The 21158-nt window shown below is 39.6% G+C and overlaps 1 protein-coding gene across 1 annotated transcript in view; it reads right to left on the bottom strand.

Moving 5' to 3' along the window:
• The window catches only part of CATSPERB (cation channel sperm associated auxiliary subunit beta), a 135234-nt gene that overhangs the window by 36555 nt on the left and 77521 nt on the right, over window positions 1-21158 (bottom strand). Inside the window, exons 17-18 of the mRNA XM_007180882.2 lie at window positions 12702-12856; window positions 10381-10535 (exon numbers count right to left, since the gene is read on the bottom strand). Coding sequence (XP_007180944.1) covers window positions 10381-10535; window positions 12702-12856 — 310 coding nt within the window. The remainder of the gene's footprint in view (window positions 1-10380; window positions 10536-12701; window positions 12857-21158) is intronic.

The following is a 21158-nucleotide window of genomic DNA, read 5'->3' as shown; positions in this document are numbered from 1 at the left end:
TGAAAGAAGCATAGTGAAGAATGTTGAAATGCATGTTGAAAAGGACTAATCAGTAATTCATCAAGGTGTTAACAGTCATGATTTCAATTGTCTTCTTTATATTTGCCTGTCTTTTAGGAAATTTCTACAGTGAGCATGTGCTTTATAATCAAGAAAAACAACCTATTTTTAAAACGTTAAGCTAAGATATCCATGTGCAAAAAATAAATCTACACAGAGACCTTACGCCCTTCACAAACAATTTAACTCAAAATAAATTACAGACTTAAACATAAAATGCAAAACTCTAAAACTCCTAGAAGAGAACATAGGACAAAACCTAGATGAACTTGGGTATGGCGATGACTTTTTAGATACAACACTAAGGACACAATCCATGAAAGAAAAAAATTGACAAGCCATACTTTATTAAATTAAAAACTTCTGCTCTGTGAAAGACACTGTCAAGAGAATTAGAAGACAAGCCATAGACTGGGAGAAAATAGTTGTGAAAAACATATCTGACAAAGGACTGTTATCTAAAATAAACTGTAGGGGAGGAATAAAACCTCTTTTTCCTCTGCCCTCCTAGGTTCTGTGCCTGGGACCCTAGAAATTAAACTGATGAAAGCCAGATTAACAATAAAAAATGAACACTTTATTAACGTGTGTCATGCTTACACAGGGGAGACACCTCAGTGATGAGTAACTCAAAGGGGTGGTTAGAACCTGGAGCTTGTCTAGCATCTTAATAAAGAACAATAAGTTTGTGGAGAAGTGACAAGATAAAGAAAAAGGGGCTAAGGCTTTTAGGGGTGGCAAACAGTGGAAAAGTAAATATATGGGAGAAACTATTGGAAGATAAGGGTTGTTTTTAGTAATGCTTGTTATGCAGATTCCTCTCAGTGTCTCTGAACTGGTAAGAGTCTTCAGTTGTCTCTGGTGATTAGGAATCATCCTGTCTTTCTTGGTAGAGAGGTGGAGGGCAAGGGATTTTTTCATATGTCTGCTTCTTCTTAATTGCCTTAGGCTAAAAATAATCTTTATGCCAAAGTGGTATATTTTGGATTGCCATATGCCAATCCCCTACAATACAAACAACTCTTAAAACTCAACAGTAAGGGGCTTCCCTGGTGGTGCAGTGGTTGAGAGTCCTCCTGCCAGTGCAGAGGACACGGGTTCGGGCCCTGGTCTGGGAAGATCCCACATGCCGCGGAGCAACTAGGCCCGTGAGCCACAGCTACTGAGCCTGCGCGTCTGGAGCCTGTGCTCCGCAACAAGAGAGGCCACGATAGTGAGAGGCCTGTGCACCGCGATGAAGAGTGGCCCCCGCTCGCCGCAACTAGAGAAAGCCCTCGCACAGAAACGAAGACCCAACACAGCCAAAAATAAATAAATAAATAAATAAATAAATAAATAAATAAATAAATTTATTTAAAAAACAAAACAAAAAAAAACTCAACAGTAAGAAAAGAAACAGCCCAGTTAAAAAGTGGGCAAAAGGTCTAAATAGACACCTCACTGAAGAAAACATGCAGATGGCAAATAAACATATGAAAAGATGCTTATATGCATCATATATCATCGGGAAATGCAAATTAAAACAACGAGATACCACTATACGCTTATTAGAATGGCAAAAGTCCAAAATATTGACAACACCAAATATTGATGAGGATGTAGAGCAACAGGAACTCTCATTTATTGCTGGTGGGAATGCAAAATGGTACAGCCACTTTGAAAGCCACTTACCATATGATCCAGCAATCAAATTCCTTGGTATCTATTCAAATGAGTTAAACACAAAACCTGAACAAGGATGTTTATGGCACCATTATTCAAAATTGCCCAAACTTGGAAGCAACCAAGATGTCCTTCAGTAGGTGAATGGATAAAAAAAATGTGGTACATCCAGACAATGGAATGTCATTCAGTGGTAAACAGAAATGAGTTATCAAGTCGTGAAAAGACATGAAGGAAGCTGAAATGCATATTACTAAGTGAAAGAAGCCAATCTGAAAAGCTACACACTGTGTGATTCCAACTATATGACATTCTGAAAAAGGCAAAACTATGGAGACAGTATAGATGTCAGGGGTTAGTGGGGATGGAGGGATGAATAGGCAGAGCAGAGAGGACTTTTAGGCAGTGAAAGTATTCCGTATGATATTAATAGTATAAGGTGGATACGTGTCATTACATAATTGTCAAAAGCCATAGAATGTACAACACCAAGAGTGAACCCTAATGTAAACTATGGGCTTCAGGTGACTGATGATGTGTCAATACAGGTTCATGGATTGTAACAAATGTACCTACATTATACTATAGTATAGTGTCCTACACTATGGTGTAGGACATCAATAGTGAGGGAGGTATGTGTGGAGAGGGGGTATATGGGAACTCTACTTTCTGATCAGTTTTGCTATGATCCTAAAACTGCTCTTAAAAAATAAAGTTTATTACAGTAATTTAAAAAAATTAACCTCTTTGTATCTGAAGTCATTGACCAATAGCCATGCTATTACTGAACCTGTCTTCCCACTTCTCCCACCACTGGCGAGGTAAATGGGCCTCTTGTACTCAAGTGTCTAGGATGGCTCTTGGGGGTGATCAAGCTCCAGTCTTCCAGGAGAGGTAAGAAGTCAGCTTTTAAAGGAGGGAATGGGGTTTGGGCAATGAAGGATGGGCTTAAAATTAGGAGTCAGGGAGTTCCTGAGGTGGAAAGGAATATCTGTTGAGGGGGGAAAACACTGCAAAAAAGACAATCACCATCAAACTTAACTGCCTGTAACACTAAGCTCCCAATCCAGTACTCATGCTGTTTCCCCAGCCCACTGCCCTCACCCCATGCCAGTGAAGCTGCTTTAATCAAGGTTACTACAGCCTGGAATGTTGCCACATCCAAAGGCCACCTCACTTCTTTGTTCTTATTTTACTCAGTCTCTCAGCCACATGGGTCACAGTGGTCCACTCCATACTTTCCAAAACACCCACCTCCCTTGGCTTATAGGATCCCACATTTCCCTGGTTTTTCTTCTATCTCACTAGCTGCTCCATCTTCGTTTTCTTGGCTGGGGCCTCCTCTTCTGCCTAATCTCTCTTCCTGAAGTGCCCAAGGTCTTTTCTTCTCTATAGACATCCATTTATACAGGAACAACTGCCAAATGCAGAGCTCCTGCTCTGACTTTGTGTGCTATGCATTAGTACATCCATGCAACTGCCAACTTCACATCTTCACTTGGGTACCTAACAGGCATTTCAAAGTTAATATTTCTAATATGGAACTCTCACTCACCCTGCCTAACTCTGCATTCCTCATCTCATAAAATGACAGCGTGATCTACCTAGCTGCAAACCAAAAACCTAGATAGTTCTTGATTGCTCTCTTGCTAATACCCACACCAGGCAATCTGTCATCAAATCCTGTCTTTTCTCAAGTGCACCTGCTTCAACCACCTTCATTTCTCACCTGTATTACTTCAATAGCTTTCCAAGGGGCCTGGAAACTGACTTCTCATTCTGTCCTATACTTTTCACAGCAGAGTGATCTTTTCGAAAATAAAAATAATTTCACTCTCCTATGTAAAACTCTCCAATGGCTTCCCCGGGCACCAAGAATAACACGTAAACTCCTCATACAGCCTACAATGCCTTATATGATCTGGCACTTACCTACCTCCTCGCTCACCTTCCACCACACCATCTCACTCTGCACCATCCACACCAGCCTCCTTCCTGTTTATTAAATACACCCACAATGCCTCACTGCATTTACACTTGCAATTTCTTTTGCCTGGAAAGCTCTTCGCTCTTTGTTCTCAGCTGTTTGCTTATCCTTCTCGCTCTCTCTGTCACCATGTTTACTTTCTTCATAGCATGTATTAGATCTAAAACTATTTTGTTTTTTGCTTACCTGTTTATCATCTGTCTCTCTTCATTAGAATGTCACCTCCATGCGGGCAAGGACCTTGTCTATCTTATTCACTGCTATATTCCCAGTCTTGGCATAAGACTTGATGTGAAATCGTCACTCAATAATATTCATGGAATTAACAAATAGCTTTACCAAAAACTTTGTGTAAATGTTGATGATGTTTTCTTTCTGAGCAATTTAGTAGAATTATTGACATTAAGTTATCACTTTTAGGATTTTGTGGAGATTCTCAAAAACAATTGACCTTATTATGAAATGAGAGAAGTTCCTTCTCAATACTTCACCATTTGTGGAACGACTATACTTCCCATTATCAAGCAGATACAGTTTTTTTACCTGTGGGTATATAATCAATTTCCACTGTGGAAAGGATTTTGATTCAGTATCCAACATCTCGTAGGTAGTGCCCCCAAAATCCAAAATCCTTGCTAATGTTCTGAATCCCTTGTGTTCCATCATCGAATCTTTCTTTAAACCATTTTTAAAAATTGAAGTATAGTTAATTTACAATGTTGTGTTAATTTCAGGGGTACAGCAAAGTAATTCAGTTATATATATATACTTTCAGCTTCTTTTCCATCATAGGTTATTACAAGATATTGAATATAGTTTCTTGTGCAATACAGTAGGTTCTTGTTGTTTGTCTGTTTCCATCATCTAACCTTAGTTCCTCTTATTCCTCAAATTCTCTTTTGAATTCCAAGCCTACTGTTTGTCATTTCCACACTGCATGATTCCTCACCCAACAGTCTGTCTACCACAAGTACCTGTCTTCTTAAGCACAATATGAGAACCTCAGATTCCCTCACAATAATAAGACAAGATGTGGCTGGATGTGGCACACAGAAGACAAGCATAGATGTGTTTTATAAAGCAAAGAGCCAGGCAATAGAGTAAAGGAATGGAAATTACTCTGGATCCATTGTCCTGCTGAGTCTACCTCCCAAATATCTCTCAAATCAATCCATTCCTCTCCATTTCTACTATCAACATCTTAGACTGAAACATGAAAAATTTTAGCCTATACTATTGTGAAATCCTTCTAACTGATCTCAGTGCATCCACAGTTGTTACCCTCTACTTCCTTCTCCCCATCTCAGCAGAGTGGTATTCTAAACAAAAGCTAGGCCATTTGAGATAAATGGGAGTTTATGAGTTTAAAGAAGGCAGGAGTAATGGTGTGTTGTGCATTTCATCTCTCATCTCCATTCTACCCTACATGGAGAAGAAGAAAGGGCTTCTCCTCATGATATGTCAAGAAGGGCTTCCAGGGGACCACTTTATAACTTGAAATATGCCTTCTGAGGTTTGAGGGACATAGGGACCAGAGTTGGACTTATCCTGAGAAATATAAGGAGTGGAGACAAATCAGACACCTAGAGTTTTAAGTTACATATGTGGTGGGAAAGGGAGAAAAATGTCAATACATTTTAGACTTTAAGTTAACACACATGTGAAAATCTTAGATAACACTAAAAAAAAGAAAGGAGTATGAAAGTCCCAATCCAGTAAAAGAAAATAAAATGGAAGAGGGGAAAAAAAGAAACTTAAAGTGAGGTAAACAAAGAGAACAAAAAAGGAAACATAAAAAAAGTAGGACAAATAGCACAAAAGAAGATGGTACGAATAAATTCAAATACATTGGGTTGGCCAAAAAGTTCATTTGGGTTTTTCCATAACTCTCCAATTAAAAGACAGAGATTGGCTTAAAAAAAGCCCACAAAAACTATATATGTTTTTTATGAGAGATACATAAGGAAGGTGGCAGTAAAAGGATCAAAATCATATACTAGACAAATATTACCCAAAGAAGGCTAGTGCAACTATATGAATAACAGATTAAAAACAACAAAAATAAAACAAAAACCATGGTAACAACAAAAAGATAATCTGATTAAAAAGTGAGCAAAGGACTTAATTAGACATTTCTACAAAGAAGATATACAGATGGCCAATAAGCACATTAAAAGATGCTCGGGCTTCCCTGGTGGCGCAGTGGTTAAGAATCCACCTGCCAATGCAGGTGACACGGGTTCGAGCCCTGGTCTGGGAAGATCCCACATGCCGCGGAGCGGCTGGGCCCGTGAGCCACAGTTGCTGAGCCTGCGCGTCTGGAGCCTGTGCTCCACAACAAGAGAGGCCGCGATAGTGAGAGGCCCGCGCACCGCGATGAAGAGTGGCCCCCGCTTGCCACAACTGGAGAAAGCCCTCGCACAGAAACGAAGACCCAACACAGCCATAAATAAAATAAATAAATTAAAAAAAAAAAAAAAGGATGGCTAGCAGGACATCAGAGCCGTTTAAAAAAAAAAAAAAGATGCTCAACATCACTAATAATTAGAGAAATGGAAATCAAAACCACAAGATATCATTAGAATGGCTATTATAAAATAAAAAAATAGAGAATAACAAATGTTGGCAAAGATGTGGAGAAATTAGAACCCTTGTACATTGTTGGTGGGAATACAAAATGGTGCAGCTGCTGTGGAAAACGGTATGGAGTTTCCTCAAAATATTAAACATAGAATTACCATATGATATAGCAATTCCACTTCTTGGTATACCCAAAATAACTGAAAGTATAGTCTCGGAGAGATAGCTGTACACCCATGTTCATAGCGACATTATTCAGAATAGCCAAAAAGTGGAAGCAACCCATGCCCATCAATAGAGGAATGGATAAGCAAAATGTGGCATATGCATACAACAGAATATTACTGTCTTAAAAATGAAGGAAATTCTGTCACATGCTATAACACGGATGAACTTTAAGGACAGTATGCTAATTGAAATAAGCCAGTCTCAAAAGATATATACTGTATGATTCCACCTATGTAACTGATCTAGGTATATCCACAATTGTTCATAGTCAAATTCACATAGACAGAAAGTAGAACAGTGGTTGCCAGAGGCTGTGGGGAGAGGGGAATGGGGAATGAACTGTTTAGTGGGTACAGAGTTTCCGTTGGGGAAGATGAGATAGTTCTGGAGATGGATAGTGGCAATGGTTGCACAACCATGTGAATATACTTAATGTCACAGAACTGCACTCTTAAAAATGGTTAAAATGGTAAATTTTATGTTATGTATATTTTACTACAACCAAAGTACTATAATGCAAAAAAGCATTATAAGTATAAAAATAATAATTAAATACCAATAAAATGTTCAACTCATCAAGAAGATGTAACAATTCTAAACTTACATGTATCAAAAACAGCCTCAAAATATATAAGGCAAAATTGACAGAACTACAAAAGAAACTAACAAATTCAATATCACATCAGAAAAACTAGGGAAGGGCAAATACAGCAATGAAGGAGAAAAGAGACCGAGACAGATTGATGTACATGTGGAACTAGGATATATCACAGGGGTGACACTGCAGATCAGGGGCAAAGACAGGTCTTGTTTGCACAATTGGTTACCTATATATATATATAAAAGAAAGAAATCAGATCCCCACTTCATACTACACTCAACATCAATTCTAGACAGATTAAAAACTTAAAAATACAAAGCAAAAGTTAAAAACTACAAGACAAAATAGGAGAATAGCTAAATAGATTGTGGTATATTCATATGAGTGAATACACATACATCAATACCAAATCATTTTTAAAGCATATGGGGTAATTTAAAAAGCATAAAGTTGGGGCTTCCCCGGTGGCGCAGTGGTTGAGAGTCTGCCTGCCAATGCAGGGGACACGGGTTCGGGCCCTGGTCTGGGAAGATCCCACGTGCCGCGGAGCAACTGGGCCCGTGAGCTACAACTACTGAGCCTGCACGTCTGGAGCCTGTGCTCCGCAACAAGAGAGGCCACGAGAGTGAGGCCTGCACACCGCGATGAGGAGTGGCCCCCACTTGCCGCAACTAGAGGAAGCCCTCGCACAGAAACGAAGACCCAACACAGCCAAAAAAAAAAAAAAAAGCATAAGGTTGTATGAAAAAGGCAAGTCACAGGAAAAGGTATACATTGCTAAGTAATACATCTGGCAAAACTAAACAATATATTTTGATACACATATATGTTAAAGCTATAGAGAAACATTTCTTAAAATGTTTACACAAAATTCAAGATAATGTTTATTTCTGAGGAGGCAGAGTGTTGGGGCAGGGAAGAAGCAGCAGAGAAAAGGAAAGCTACACAGAAGCACAGCTGGAAGGGTGCAGGGGCCCCAAAAGAGTGGAAGACTTCCAGAGGCCCAGAGGTGACGGGGGCAGTTGTCTCCAGGGAGAAGTGTCACCCCCATCAGCAGACCTCTTGCCCCTTTATCTCACCTCCATTTTCTCACCCAAACTCCGGAAGGGGCTGGAAACCATCAGCTATGAGGGAGGGGGGATATGAATCTAAAAATAATAAGAATGAGGAAATTCTCCACCTCCCCACATTCCAGGCTCCCCAGGCTGGGTCCGGCTAAAACTGGGGCTGGAAAACAAACTTAAATTGGATAAGGGTTTGAAGTTTCTTAAAACACTGGGCAGGAATGGAGTCATGTGGTAATTGACTGACTTAGACTTTTTTAAGCTAAGGAAATATTTATTTACTTTCTAAGGGAAAATCTATGGGACTTGCTGATACTTCATCTAGAGGCAGAAAGGAAATAGGTCCACAGAGGTGGTCTGAAGAGACAGGAGGAAAAAAAAGTTGATATCCAGCTGATTCAGTAAACAAATTATACATAATTGATCTGGTTATTCACCTAATTTGAAGCCTTCAATGCTTCCCCCTCCCTTAGAATAACACCCACATTCCCTACTGGGACTCAAAAGGCCCCACCTGACCTGGTCTCGAATGACTTTTCTCCTTGGTTCACAACACTGAAGTCACTCTGGTTTTTCTTGGGTTTCTCAAGCACACATCATGTTCCTTTTGGCCTGGGGGCCTTTTCCACGCTGTGCTCTCAGGCTGGAACCTTCCCCCACCCTATCCCCTTCCTTCATCCTCATTTTCCTGATCTCATCATAAGCGTCACTGCCTCTGGGAAACCTTCCAAGATCCTCCAGATAAGGGCTCAACCCCCAGGAACTCACTCTCTCAATGCTCCATGCTCCTCTGTTGCAGACTTACATCAACGGTAATTACACAACTGTCTGTGTCCTGTGCTAGAATACAAGTTCCAGAGTACATGGGTTTGAATGTCTTCCTCACTCTCTATCACAGCACCTTCCAGAGTGCCTTGCATGCAGTAAGTGTTAAATAACTATTTGTGGAAGAGAAGAATGAAGGGCTCACCCTGCTTCACCTCCTGACTATCTAGATATCCGCCTTTGGCCCACAGCTGACCTCATAACTTCTGGCTCCCACATCCTTGACCTTCCTGCTTGAAGTCCCACTTGCTTCCAGTTCCCTGATCCTGGTTCTTTGCTCCCATTTCCTTCCTCGGAGATGCTCATTCTCTAGTTTCTGTGCAACTGGAGCACAGTTATTGAATTTGATCTCAGAACATGCTATGCTGGTTTTCAAATATTCTGATCCTTTAGAGAATTATCATATGCTTTTTAAAATAATTAGGATATAAGAAATTGATATTAACATTGAGATGATGTTAATCATATGTTAATTTTAAAGAGTGATTCTCTATGTTTTCTACAAGGACATACCTATGTAAACATGCACTAACTGATCTGGAATATCACACATCCAAAAGCCATCAAAAACAAATAGTTCTAGGTGATCACAGATACTTTTCTCAGAGGCTGAAGCTTCTACAGTCTTTGTGGAAGAAAACCCTAATGCCAGCATTTGCTATATTATGTTTGATTCTTGTCCCCATCTCTACCTCTGAGTGAGCTGTCCCGTAGAGCTGGAGTTGTTGGCTATGGGACAAGATCTGAGTTGACAGCCCAATGCATGTATAATAGATTTCAACCTGGTGGAACAGGGCTCACCACTTTGGAGATAGGTGAGTTTCTGGTAATCTGAAACTGTTTCTTTTCTGGTTGTTAGATGTGGGGGTGAGGGGTTATAGAATTTGTATTGTTTTTCAAAGAAAGATTTTAGGCCTTAAAGGCAGCTTTCAGGGTCCCTGGCTCTTGCCAACATCTTCAAAGTAAGCGTTCCTCAGAACTCTGCATACCTTGCCATGCAGTATTTCATGCAGAATGGCCTCCTCTACGTTAGATGTGCTTGTCTTTAGGACATAAGACAACTGCCATGGGAGTGAACTCAGAGGATAAGCAGTATCCAGCGTAGCCCAGACATTTTTGATACTCAGGACGACAAACACACATTTCTTTAGTTTGGCCAGATGGTGCTGATATAACTGGCCCCATGTTCCTCAAACTGGGGCATTGTGCAAGGCACCTTAGAGTCTATAAGTAAATGTATTTGGCCTTGCGAGGTGTCCAAAAAAGACTTACTCTCCTTGACTAGGAAAATTACCCCAAAAGATAGGCTCAAAATTTAGAATATCAATACTGGTGTGCAACCTAAGTAAAATGTGAAGATAATCAGTACCTACCTGGAGTGTATCAGTTTTCCAAGGTGAATGTCGTTGAATTTCTTGGTGTATGTACTTTCCTTCGGTTCATTCTCGGGCACATATGCATAAAAGATCATTTCATTTAAGGTGATATACTGTGGAGCAAGGACAGTCTCAAAGCCCATGTCAGGAGCCTGGAACACGAAAAAAGAAAATATTGAATTTAAACGAGCTTATATTTCCATTATGACAAAATGAAAATAAGATTTGCTTCCAGTTCACATCAAAACAATACTGCTTTGCTTTTCAATAGGAGGAATATTTCAACACATTCTGTCTGAATATCCACGCATGTGCAAGGGAAAACACACTTTTCTGTTGAGGAGGAGAAGAAATTCTGAGAAGTAAAGTTCAGTTTAAGATTCCTGTGAAGAAGGCTGCAGTGGGAGATGTGAATGTCTTGCCTTGTGTGTGGGGGAGGAGTCTGGAGGTGCAGATTCTAGAATTCAGTTCCTATTTGGAGTTTTCTATAAGCGAGGGGCAGGGAAGAACCTCTCGTCACTTGAGAGCTGCACCCCCCCAATCTCACATTGGTGACTCTGCACAGCTGCCGCTGAGTCCCCAACACTGGTGGTTCACAAGGCTTTCCCTCACTGTCAACACGGGCACCTTTGGACCAGATTTCTGACCCGCAGGTCTTCTTTCCAACACACCCTTCTCTGATCCTGATCTTGTCCAGATTTGGGAACTTGCAGGGGTGAGAAGACAGGTAGGGACCAGCCCCCAAGGGGATGCTGGAGTTGCCCTTGATGCTATGACAGGAGGAGGGGTGGTAGATGGTACAGACTGGTTGGGACGCCACCATCAAGTAGTGCCTTCCAGACCCATTTTCTGTCATGCCTTTTCCTCTGGCTTCTAAAAGTTGGGAACCCACGGAGAAGAGAGAGTGGGAAACAGATGCCAGGAGAATACATGTGGGACTGAACAGATGGCTTAAGGAGTCTTGAAAATTACTGACAATGCTTTAAGAGTTCTGCATGACATTCTAGCCTGGGAGTGGCAAGAACATCCCATGAAAAGAATGTGCAAGTCCAGGGAAAGGCAGCAGAATGACTGAAAGCATAGGCCTTGGAACTTGCTGCCTGATTCGATGTCTGATTCCAGTGACTAACCAGTGATGTGTGTAATTTGGGGTGAATTATTTAGCCTCCCTGCACTTCACTTTCCTTATGGGTAAAATGAGGGTAAATAATTGTTATAAAGATTAAGTGCTCATGACAGTGCCTGGCACCTAGTCAGAGCCAAATAAGGTCTAGGGATCATTTGTATCCAGAGACAATACATGTATAGTTTGTTTTGGGAGAGGGAGGTCGTAATATTGAGTGTAAGTTCTTTGAACTCACTCGCCCTGAGTATAAAAACCCCCACTGGCTTTTGATTTTAATAATTTAAACTTTCACATAAGAGAACTAAGACATTTCCTACAAATTGTGAAGTTAGTGAAAATTGGGGTAACTGCTTTTATGGTTAGTGCTACCTTCCCGCTCGCGTGGTTTGATTTATTTCTATGCAGAGCCACACAACAGAAGGGCAAATAAATACAAGGAGTCACGTGATGGCATCTTACTGTCACTAGAAAGTTCCACTTTACTCTCTACAAATATTTCGTACAGACAGGGAAGTTAAAACACCATGTTCTGAACCGCAGTTAAAACTAGAGTCATCCTTGAGTCCTCCTTTATTCTGTTTCCTTTAAGCCAAAGGGCAGGTTTTATTAAGTCCCAGTCAAAAAATCTGTTTGATTCTTTGCTGATACACTGATGAAAATTCATTATTAATTATTATTAATTCATGATTATGTGCCCCGTGATGAGTTCTTAGGCATATATACCTTCATAAGTGGCACATTATACATTAAAATTATTAGAAAAATCTGCATGAAGTATCTTTTGTGACACACATAACGCCTTTCTCTGTTAGCATTAGAAAAGGAAGAAACAAGGGGGGGCAGGGTTAATATGAAAGAAGAAAGGTCAAACATTGGGAAAAAACAGAACTCATGTTTCTTCAAGGTCAACCTTGAGAGGCAGAGAGTCAAACCCACCAGGGACCTGGGTTGGATCTAGCTTAGAATATCTGGTGGCTTGCTGTGAAGACATTTATATGAAAATATTCTAGGTGGATGTAAATCTATATAGCTCTGTATGTGACTTGAAAGATTTTGGAGATGTTCCCTGATATATGGAGGTTTTTCCTTTAGTTAAATAGAGCAAAGAGCATTAATAAGAGTTTGTAAGGAAAACACTTTCCCATTTCCACTTAAAACAAGACAAACTGTTTCAATGCATTATATCACTGACCTGTCCAAAAATACCTTTAGAATTTCCAAAGGCAGCAAGTGACCCACCAGCTTCAAAATGATCCGGAGTCAGTTTATGTATGAATCCCATGTGGTCATAGTATAATGTGAAAATTTTATCAGAAATAGATCCAATTTTACTATATCTTCCTAACCCTGTTAGGAAAGAAACAGACATCTCTTGATATTGGTACGATACAACTAGAGAACTTTAAAAACTATACCCTATGAAAACTCTATTTAAACTAAGAGGTGGGAGAAGGGCTCTGAGACTCCAGAATTAGCAAAATTCATCTTAGTCTTCGGTAAGTCCCTGGAAAGTCTTTTTCAAGCTCCATTTCATTACAAAACCTGTTCACTGAAGTAGGTGAAGGACAGAGTGAGGGGGTGTCTTAGAGGTATAGAGGAAAAGAGGTTAGCTCCTCTGGCAGTGGGTTCTCTTCCTAACACTGAAATCAGACTCCTGAGTAGGTAGAAGGCAGTGAGAAAATAACCCTTGGGGAGGCAAGAGGGAATTATCAGTAGAGACCACTGGGTCATTAGCTATACTAGGATTAATATGTTGAACCAAACTTGGTGTTTTGCATTTCTCTCGTGTCTTAGGGCAACACGTTGAGAGGAACTGGCAGTCATCTGGTGATGCAGCAACATTCACTGAACCAAACACTGATCCAGACAAAGAAAGTGTCCCCTCCCCTGGATGGAGGATGGAGACAGAGTGAACGCTGAGGTCTCAGGATGAGAAAGGTTGATTTCCACATCCCGCTCCCCACCAAGCTCCCTAATCCTCCCTAGTTTCTCCTGTCCTGACCCCTAAGCACTGGAGTGCCCCAGGACTCAGTTCTTAGATATCTTCTACCATTATCGCTGGAGATCTCATCCAGTTCCAGGATTTTATTTTATTTTTTTAAATTAATTTTTATTGGAGTATAGTTGCTTTACAACGTTGTATTAGTTTCTGCTGTACAGCAAAGTGAATCAGCTATACATATACATACATCCCCTCTTTTCTGGATTTCCTTCCCATCTAGGTCGCCACAGAGCACTGAGTAGAGTTCCCTGTGCTATACAGGAGGTTCTCATTAGTTATCTATTCTATATGTAGTAGTATATATATGTCAATCCCAATTTCCCAATTCATCCCACCTCCCCTTCCCCCCTTGGTATCCATACATTTGTTTTCTATCTCTGTGTCTCTATTTCTGCTTTCAGGATTTTAAATCCATTTTTATGTGGATGATTCCCAAATTTAAACCTCCCATCTCATTCTCTTCCCTGAACTCCAGACTTATCTAACTGCCTAATGACATCTCCATATGCATGTCAGCCAAGCATCTCACACGGAACTCATCCCAAACTGAACTCCCAATCCTCTCATAAACCTCCTCTATCCTCAGCCTTCCTCATTCCCAGTAAGGACAACTGTGTTATTCCTGCTCCTCAGTCCAAAAACCATACAGCCGTTCTTAATTCCTCTCTTCCTCTCACACCCTGTATCTAATCCATCAGCAAATCCTACTGACTTTAGCCTCAAAATACATATAGAACCCAGCCACTTCTCACCACAATCACCCTGGACAAGCCAATATATATATTTATTTATTGTGAGATTTATAACGAGGAATTAGCTCATGCAATTACGGAGGCTGAGAAGTTCTATGATCTGCTGTCTGTAAGGTAGAGAACCAAAGGCCCAAGCACCAGGGGAGCTGATGGTGTAACTCCCAGGTGAAGCCCAAAGGCCTGAGAACTGGGCTTATGGGGTGGGAGGGCCGGAGAAGACCGATGATGTCCGAGCTCAAGCTGGCGGGCAAGAAGCAAAAGGGGTGAATTCCTCTTGCCTCCACCTTTTTGTTCTACTTAGGCCCTCAAGAGACTGGATGATGTCCACCCATACTGAGGACAGTCTATGGATTCAAATGTTAATCTCATTCAGATACACCCTCACAGACACACACAGAAATAATGTTTAATCTGGGCACCCCTTGGCCCAGTCAAGTTGACACATAAAATTAACCATTACAGTTGTTAAGGTTCAATATGCCATATTTCATCTATAACCATAAGATACACTTTTTTTTTCCTTCACATTTTAACATCTTGGAAATGGAGATATTTTATAATTGATCTGTCTTATAATCATTGTCCACTAGGTGGCACTCACGCCATAATGGTCAATTGGCTACACATGTACGTATTATACTTTGTCTCCGTTATTTATACTGTCATCACTTTCCTGAATCACTGGTATAATACATGTTGAGTTTTAATGCTGCTTAAAATGCCTTAAAATATTACATTATAATCTGGTATTGAAACAAAATTATTATGGGTTCAGCAAGAGAGAAAAACAAAGCAGGGCATAGATTTATCAGTAAAGCAAAAGTAGCTAAAGAATTACCACACTGCCACATTTTCTTGTAGAACAATCACCAAGTATTTTATAAGACCTAAGAACAAAGAAACCTACAAGTAGATGAAATTACATTATGTTTCACTATGGAGATACACATGAAATTATTGCCTTATCACACAGAACGCTGGGGAAATGTCAGCACAATCCATGATTCATCCACGATCACTGTTAAAACACTGTGTTAAAGTTTAATTGCAAGAGTTTTTCCTTTCTTTGTGTTAATAGAACAAAGTGTATCTTACACTCAATGAAGCTCACATTTGATGAAATATGTTTACAACATTCTTCTGTTGGTTTTGCATATGAACAACTAGTTGAGTTGGTTCTTAGGTAATATTTTTCTCTGAAAGTTCTTTAAAAGAATATGTGATATTCATTGTTGCAGCAGAAAAATCCAAGGCTGGCTTGATTTTTTGATGTGCTTTTAAAATTTTTTTTTTTTTTTTTGGCTGTGTTTGATCTTCATTGCTGTGCGCGGGCTTTCTATAGTTGCAGCGAGCGGAGGCTACTCTTTGTTGTGGTGTGCGGGCTTCTCATCGTGGTGGCTTCTCTTGTTGCAGAGCATGGGCTCAGTAGTTGTGGCTCACGGGCTCTAGAGCATACGGGTTTCAGTAGTTATGGCGCACGGGCTCTAGATCACAGGCTCAGTAGTTGTGGCACACGGGCTTAGTTGCTCAGCGGCATGTGGGATCTTCCCAGGCCAGGGCTCAAACCCGTGTCCCCTACATTGGCAGGTGGATTCTTAACAACTGCGCCACCAGGGAAGTCCCTGGCTTTCCATTTTCTATTTCAAATAATTCAGAAGTGTTTTTGCTTTTATTATTGGTTTTGCTTTTAGTTAAAAAAATTAGTTTTATCAATTTTGGTTTCCTTTATTCTTCCTATTTTCAGTATTTATTCATCCATTCATTCATATCAGAGGGCTACAATGTGCCAGGAAGACAAATACAGAGCCACTACCTTTGTTCATCACTGAAGATCCCTACCACTTGCAATTTCTCAATCTTTAGCATCTATATTTGTCATCCAAGATTCTTTCTAATTATCTATTCATTCTATATGTGAACATGTTTCTATAGTTTATATCTATAATTTGTAATAATTTATATTGCCAATTTAGTTTCGTTTTCGGAGGTATTAAATATTTTTACTATTTTCAAAGTAATCTTGCTTAGTCTATTTTGACTTCTGTTTCATAATATGTGTTTATTCTCTATTTGCCCATTCCCCTGGATACATTATCAGACTTCCTCTTCCCTATTCGGTGCACTGAAAGGCTCACCCCTATGTATTTCAATACTTCCACTCTTTTTCCAGCTGGCTTCTGAATGGGTTTGGCCAGTGAAGGGCACTAGCAGGAGATAAGAACAAGGGAAGGAAAGAGAAGTCTGTCTATCTGTCTATCTATCAATCTATCTATCATTTATTTATTTGCATTACCCCTTTAACTAAAGGGACTGTAATGGCTTTCTTCCATTGCTAGTCTCTGGATATTTTAATATTATTGGTTCCTTTAACTCTGTCCACCATTCTGCAAATAATTCCCTTATAAAGGCTCTTCAGGTGAAACACTTGAGTGGTATTAGGTTCTTGCCAGGATTATTACTGATACAGTATTTTTTTTTTTTTTTTTACCAGACATGTCCCTAGAAACAGTATCAAAGTGGGATTCTGGGACTGAGTTGCTTATACATTTAAGGAATGCAAAGATGACTTCTTATGCCTGGCAGATATTGTGAACTGGCAATCCATACCAAGCAAGGGCAACACAATTACTCAAATTATATTGGATGGAGTAGGTCTGTGGAGGGCAAGACTTTAGGTGATCAAATGGGGTGGCTGTGCTTGATTACAATAACAATCATGGTTTTTAGCATGACTTATTGGATGTATTAGAAAGCTTACCAAAAAAAAACAACAGTAACAACAACAAAACAACCAACTTATGACCTTGAATATCCAGCTCAAGGCCAGAGTAGAGAACCTGACAGCTGTATGGGGAAAAAGGAACCTTACCTCACCACACACAAAATTAGAAATTTTAAACAGACCTATATAAGCAATCTAAAACAATTAATCTCCTAGAAGAAAACAGGAGAATATCTTCATAAGTTTGGGATAGACAAAGATTTCTTTTCTTTTTTTTTTTTTTTTTGACAAAGATTTCTTAAACAGGATATAAGAAGCAAGAAGCACTAACTATAAAGAAAAGGCTGAGAAATTGATCTGTTAAAAATTAATAATTTTGGACTTCCCTGGTGGCGTGGTGGTTGGGAGTCTGCCTGCTGGTGCAGGGGACGCGGGTTTAAGCCCTGGTCTGGGAAGATTCCACATGCTGCGGAGCAGCTTGGCCCGTGTGCTGCAACTACTGAGCCTGCACTCTAGAGCCCGGGATCCACAACTACTGAGCCCGCATGACACAACTACTGAAGCCCGCACACCTAGAGCCCATGCTTCACAACAAGAGAAGCCACCACAATGAGAAGCCCACGCACCACAATGAAGAGTAGCCCCCGCTTGATGCAACTAGAGAAAAGCCCATGTAGCCACGGAGACCCAATGCAGCCAAAAATAAATAAATAAATTTATTTTTTTAAAAATTAATAATTTTGTTCATCCAAAGACACCATGAAAAGAATAAAAATTACAAGCCACTAATTGGGAAAAGATGTTTGCAAATTATATTTCTAAAAAAGGCCTCATATCCATAATACATTAAAAACTCATAGAAATCAATAAGAAAAAAGGCAATCCAATAAAACTTGATTAAAAAGACTTGGAGAGATAATTTACAAAAAAGATACAAAGGTTGGCCCCTGGTGGCACAGTGGTTAAGAATCCGCCTGCCAATGCAGGGGACATGGGTTCGATCCCTGGTCTGGGAAGATCCCACATGCTGCGGAGCAACTAAGCCCGTGTGCCACAACTACTGAGCCTGTACTCTAGAGCCCGCAAGCCACAACTACTGAGCCCACGTGCCACAACTACTGAAGACTGCACGCCCTAGAGCCCGAGCGCTGCAACTACTGAAGCTTGCGTGCTGCAACTACTGAAGCCCCCACGCCTAGAGCCCATGCTCCGCAACAAGAGAAGCCACTGCAATGAGAAGCCCGAGCACCGCAACGAAGAGTAGCCCCCACTCGCCACAACTAGAGAAAGGCCACACGTAGCAACGAAGACCCAATGCAGACAAAAAATAAATAAAATTAAAAAAAAAAGATTGGCCAGTGAACATGTGAAAATGTGCTCAACATTATTATTCATGGAAACTAAATCTTCAGTGAGATACCATTGCATGCTCACCATAATGGCTAACTATTAAAAAGACAATACTAAGTGTTGACCAGAAGAGGGAGCAACTGGAATTCCTTCATATTGCTGGTGGGACAGTAAATTGATAAAATCATGTTGGAAAAATGTTGGCAGCACTTAATATTTTTTCTCACAAAAAGCTAAACAAACATATACTTTATGATGTAGTAATTCCATTCCGACATTTATACCCAACAGAAATGAAAGCTCTGTCTAGCAAAAGACTTATACAAGAATGTTCATAACTGCTTTATTCATAATAGGCTCCAAATGGAAGCAACTCAAATACCTACCAGCAGTGGAATGGATAAATAAATTGCTGTATATTCAGACCATGGAGGACCACGCAGCAGTGAAAAAGAGCAAATTACTAATACTTGTGACAATATGGAGGAATCTCAAAGTCATAATATTGACTGGAAAAAGTCAGACATAAAATATATACCACATAATTCTATTTATATGAAGTTCGCAACCAGACAAAACTAATCTATGGTATTAGAAGTCAGGATAATGGCTACCCTTAGAGGTATACTGACAAGAAAGGGCATGTGGGACCCTTCCAGAGTACTGAGAATGTTCCATAGCTTGCTCTACTTTCCAGCCCCTCCCAATGATACCGATAGTTATTTTTGTTTATTTCACAGTCACAGGATGCCTGATTGTCAGAATTCTAAATGCTACTACTGCACACCTGCTGTCTCAACAAATGATTCAGACAAATTAACCACAAGATTAACCTTGATACCAACATAAATTGAACAAAATTTTATTGACAGAAACGAGAATAAATAAACATTGTGGGGAAGATCTGAGGGAATAGAATCAGAATTTTCTGCTCTCTCCTTATCCTTGAATAAGGAAGGGCCATTGAGGAGATTTTATGATGGTAAAACTGTCCCTGCTGGTGAGCATCAAGGACACAGGATCGAGGCCTTAGAAACCATGCTTTATGAAGTCATATCAGAAACCTTTAGAAAGCTTGTTGTTTAGAATCATATCATAGACTTACAAGATTAGAAGAACCTGGTTTTAAGCTTGGACAGTCAAGAATGCTGGCAATGTTAAAAACAAAGAAACAAACAAAAACCCCCAGACTCATTCTTGTCTTGGAGACAATTAGTACATTTCCTACTCTGGTTATACCTAATCAGGTATCTCCAAGTTTACCCCAATCTCCAAACTGACCCAATGATCTATAAAAGTGTACTTGAACATTGGGAGATCTACCTTTGGGGAGACTGTATTTCTTTTTTTTTTTTTTTTAAACCTTTATTGGAATATAATTGCTTTACAATGTTGTGTTAGTTTCTGCTGTACAACAAAGTGAATCAGCTATATGTATACATACATCCCCATATCCCCTCCCTTGTGAGCCTTCCTCCCACCCTCCCCACCCCACCCCTCTAGGTCATCACAAAGCATCGAGCTGATCTCCCTGTGCTATGCAGTAGCTTCCTACTAGGGGAAGGGGAAGCTGGGATGAAGTGAGAAAATAGCATTGACATATATACACTACCAAATGTAAAATGGATGGCTAGTAGGAGACTAGTATTGAAGGTAGATCTTCCTTGTCTATTAAGTTATTGAATTTCGGCATTGTTTGTTTTTACAATTGGTAGTTTTATTATCTCATGAACACCTGAAAAAATGAACCCTAAAATGTATGAAAAATATAAACCTCTCTGAAGAAGACATTAAGAGTAAAGCTTCATGTTCATAAATTAGGCAATGGTTTCTTAGATAAGACAGCAAAATCACAAACAACAAAAGGAAAAAGAGATTGGACTTGATGAAAATTTAAAACGTTTGTGCCACAAAAAACACCATCAGGAACGTAAAAAACCCATAGAATGAGAGAAAATACATGCAAATCATATATCTCTTAAGGGACTTACATTCAGAATATATAAAGTACTTTTATAACTCATCAATAAAAAAACAATTAACTCAATTTTAAATGGGCAAAGGATTTGAATAAGTATTTCTCCAAAGAAGATATATTAGTGGCCAATAAACACATGGACAGATTTTTAATATCATTAGTCATTAGAGAAATGCAAATCAAAACCACGAGATACAATTTCCCATCCACTACAGTAACTAAAATTTTAAAAAGACAGATAATAATAAGTGTTGGTGAGGATGTAGAGAAATAATCCTCATACATTGCTGGTGGGAATATAAAATGGTACAGCCATAGTTTGACAGTTCTTCAAAATGTTAAACATAGAGTTACCATATGACCTAGCAATGAGAATCCTAAGTATATACCCAAAAGAACTGAAAGCATATGTCTACACAAAACTTGTACACAGATGTTCATAATAGTATTATTCATAATAGCCAAAAAAGTGTAAAAAACATCAAATGTCCATCAACCCAAATATCCTGATGAATGGATAAACAAAATGTGCCAAATCCATACAATAAAATATTATTCATCCATAAAAAGGAATGAAGTACTGATATACGCTACAACATGGATGAAACTTGAAGACATTATATTAAATCAATAAGTCAGTCACAAAAGGACAAATACTGTATGATTCTACTTATATGGGGTATCTAGAGTGGTCAGATTCAGAGAGACAGAAAGTAGTTGCCTGGGGCTGGAGGGAAGAGAGAATGGCGAGTTATTGTTTAATGGCTATGGAGTTTAAGTTTAGAAAGATGGAAACATTCTGGAGGGAGATGGATGGTGATGATGGCTGCACAACAATGTGAATA

This window comes from Balaenoptera acutorostrata, chromosome 3 (assembly GCF_949987535.1).
Source record: "Balaenoptera acutorostrata chromosome 3, mBalAcu1.1, whole genome shotgun sequence".
Classification (NCBI taxonomy): Eukaryota; Metazoa; Chordata; class Mammalia; order Artiodactyla; family Balaenopteridae; genus Balaenoptera; species Balaenoptera acutorostrata.
The sequence above is the reverse complement of the archived record's forward strand: the minus strand, read 5'-3'. Positions and strand labels throughout refer to the sequence as shown.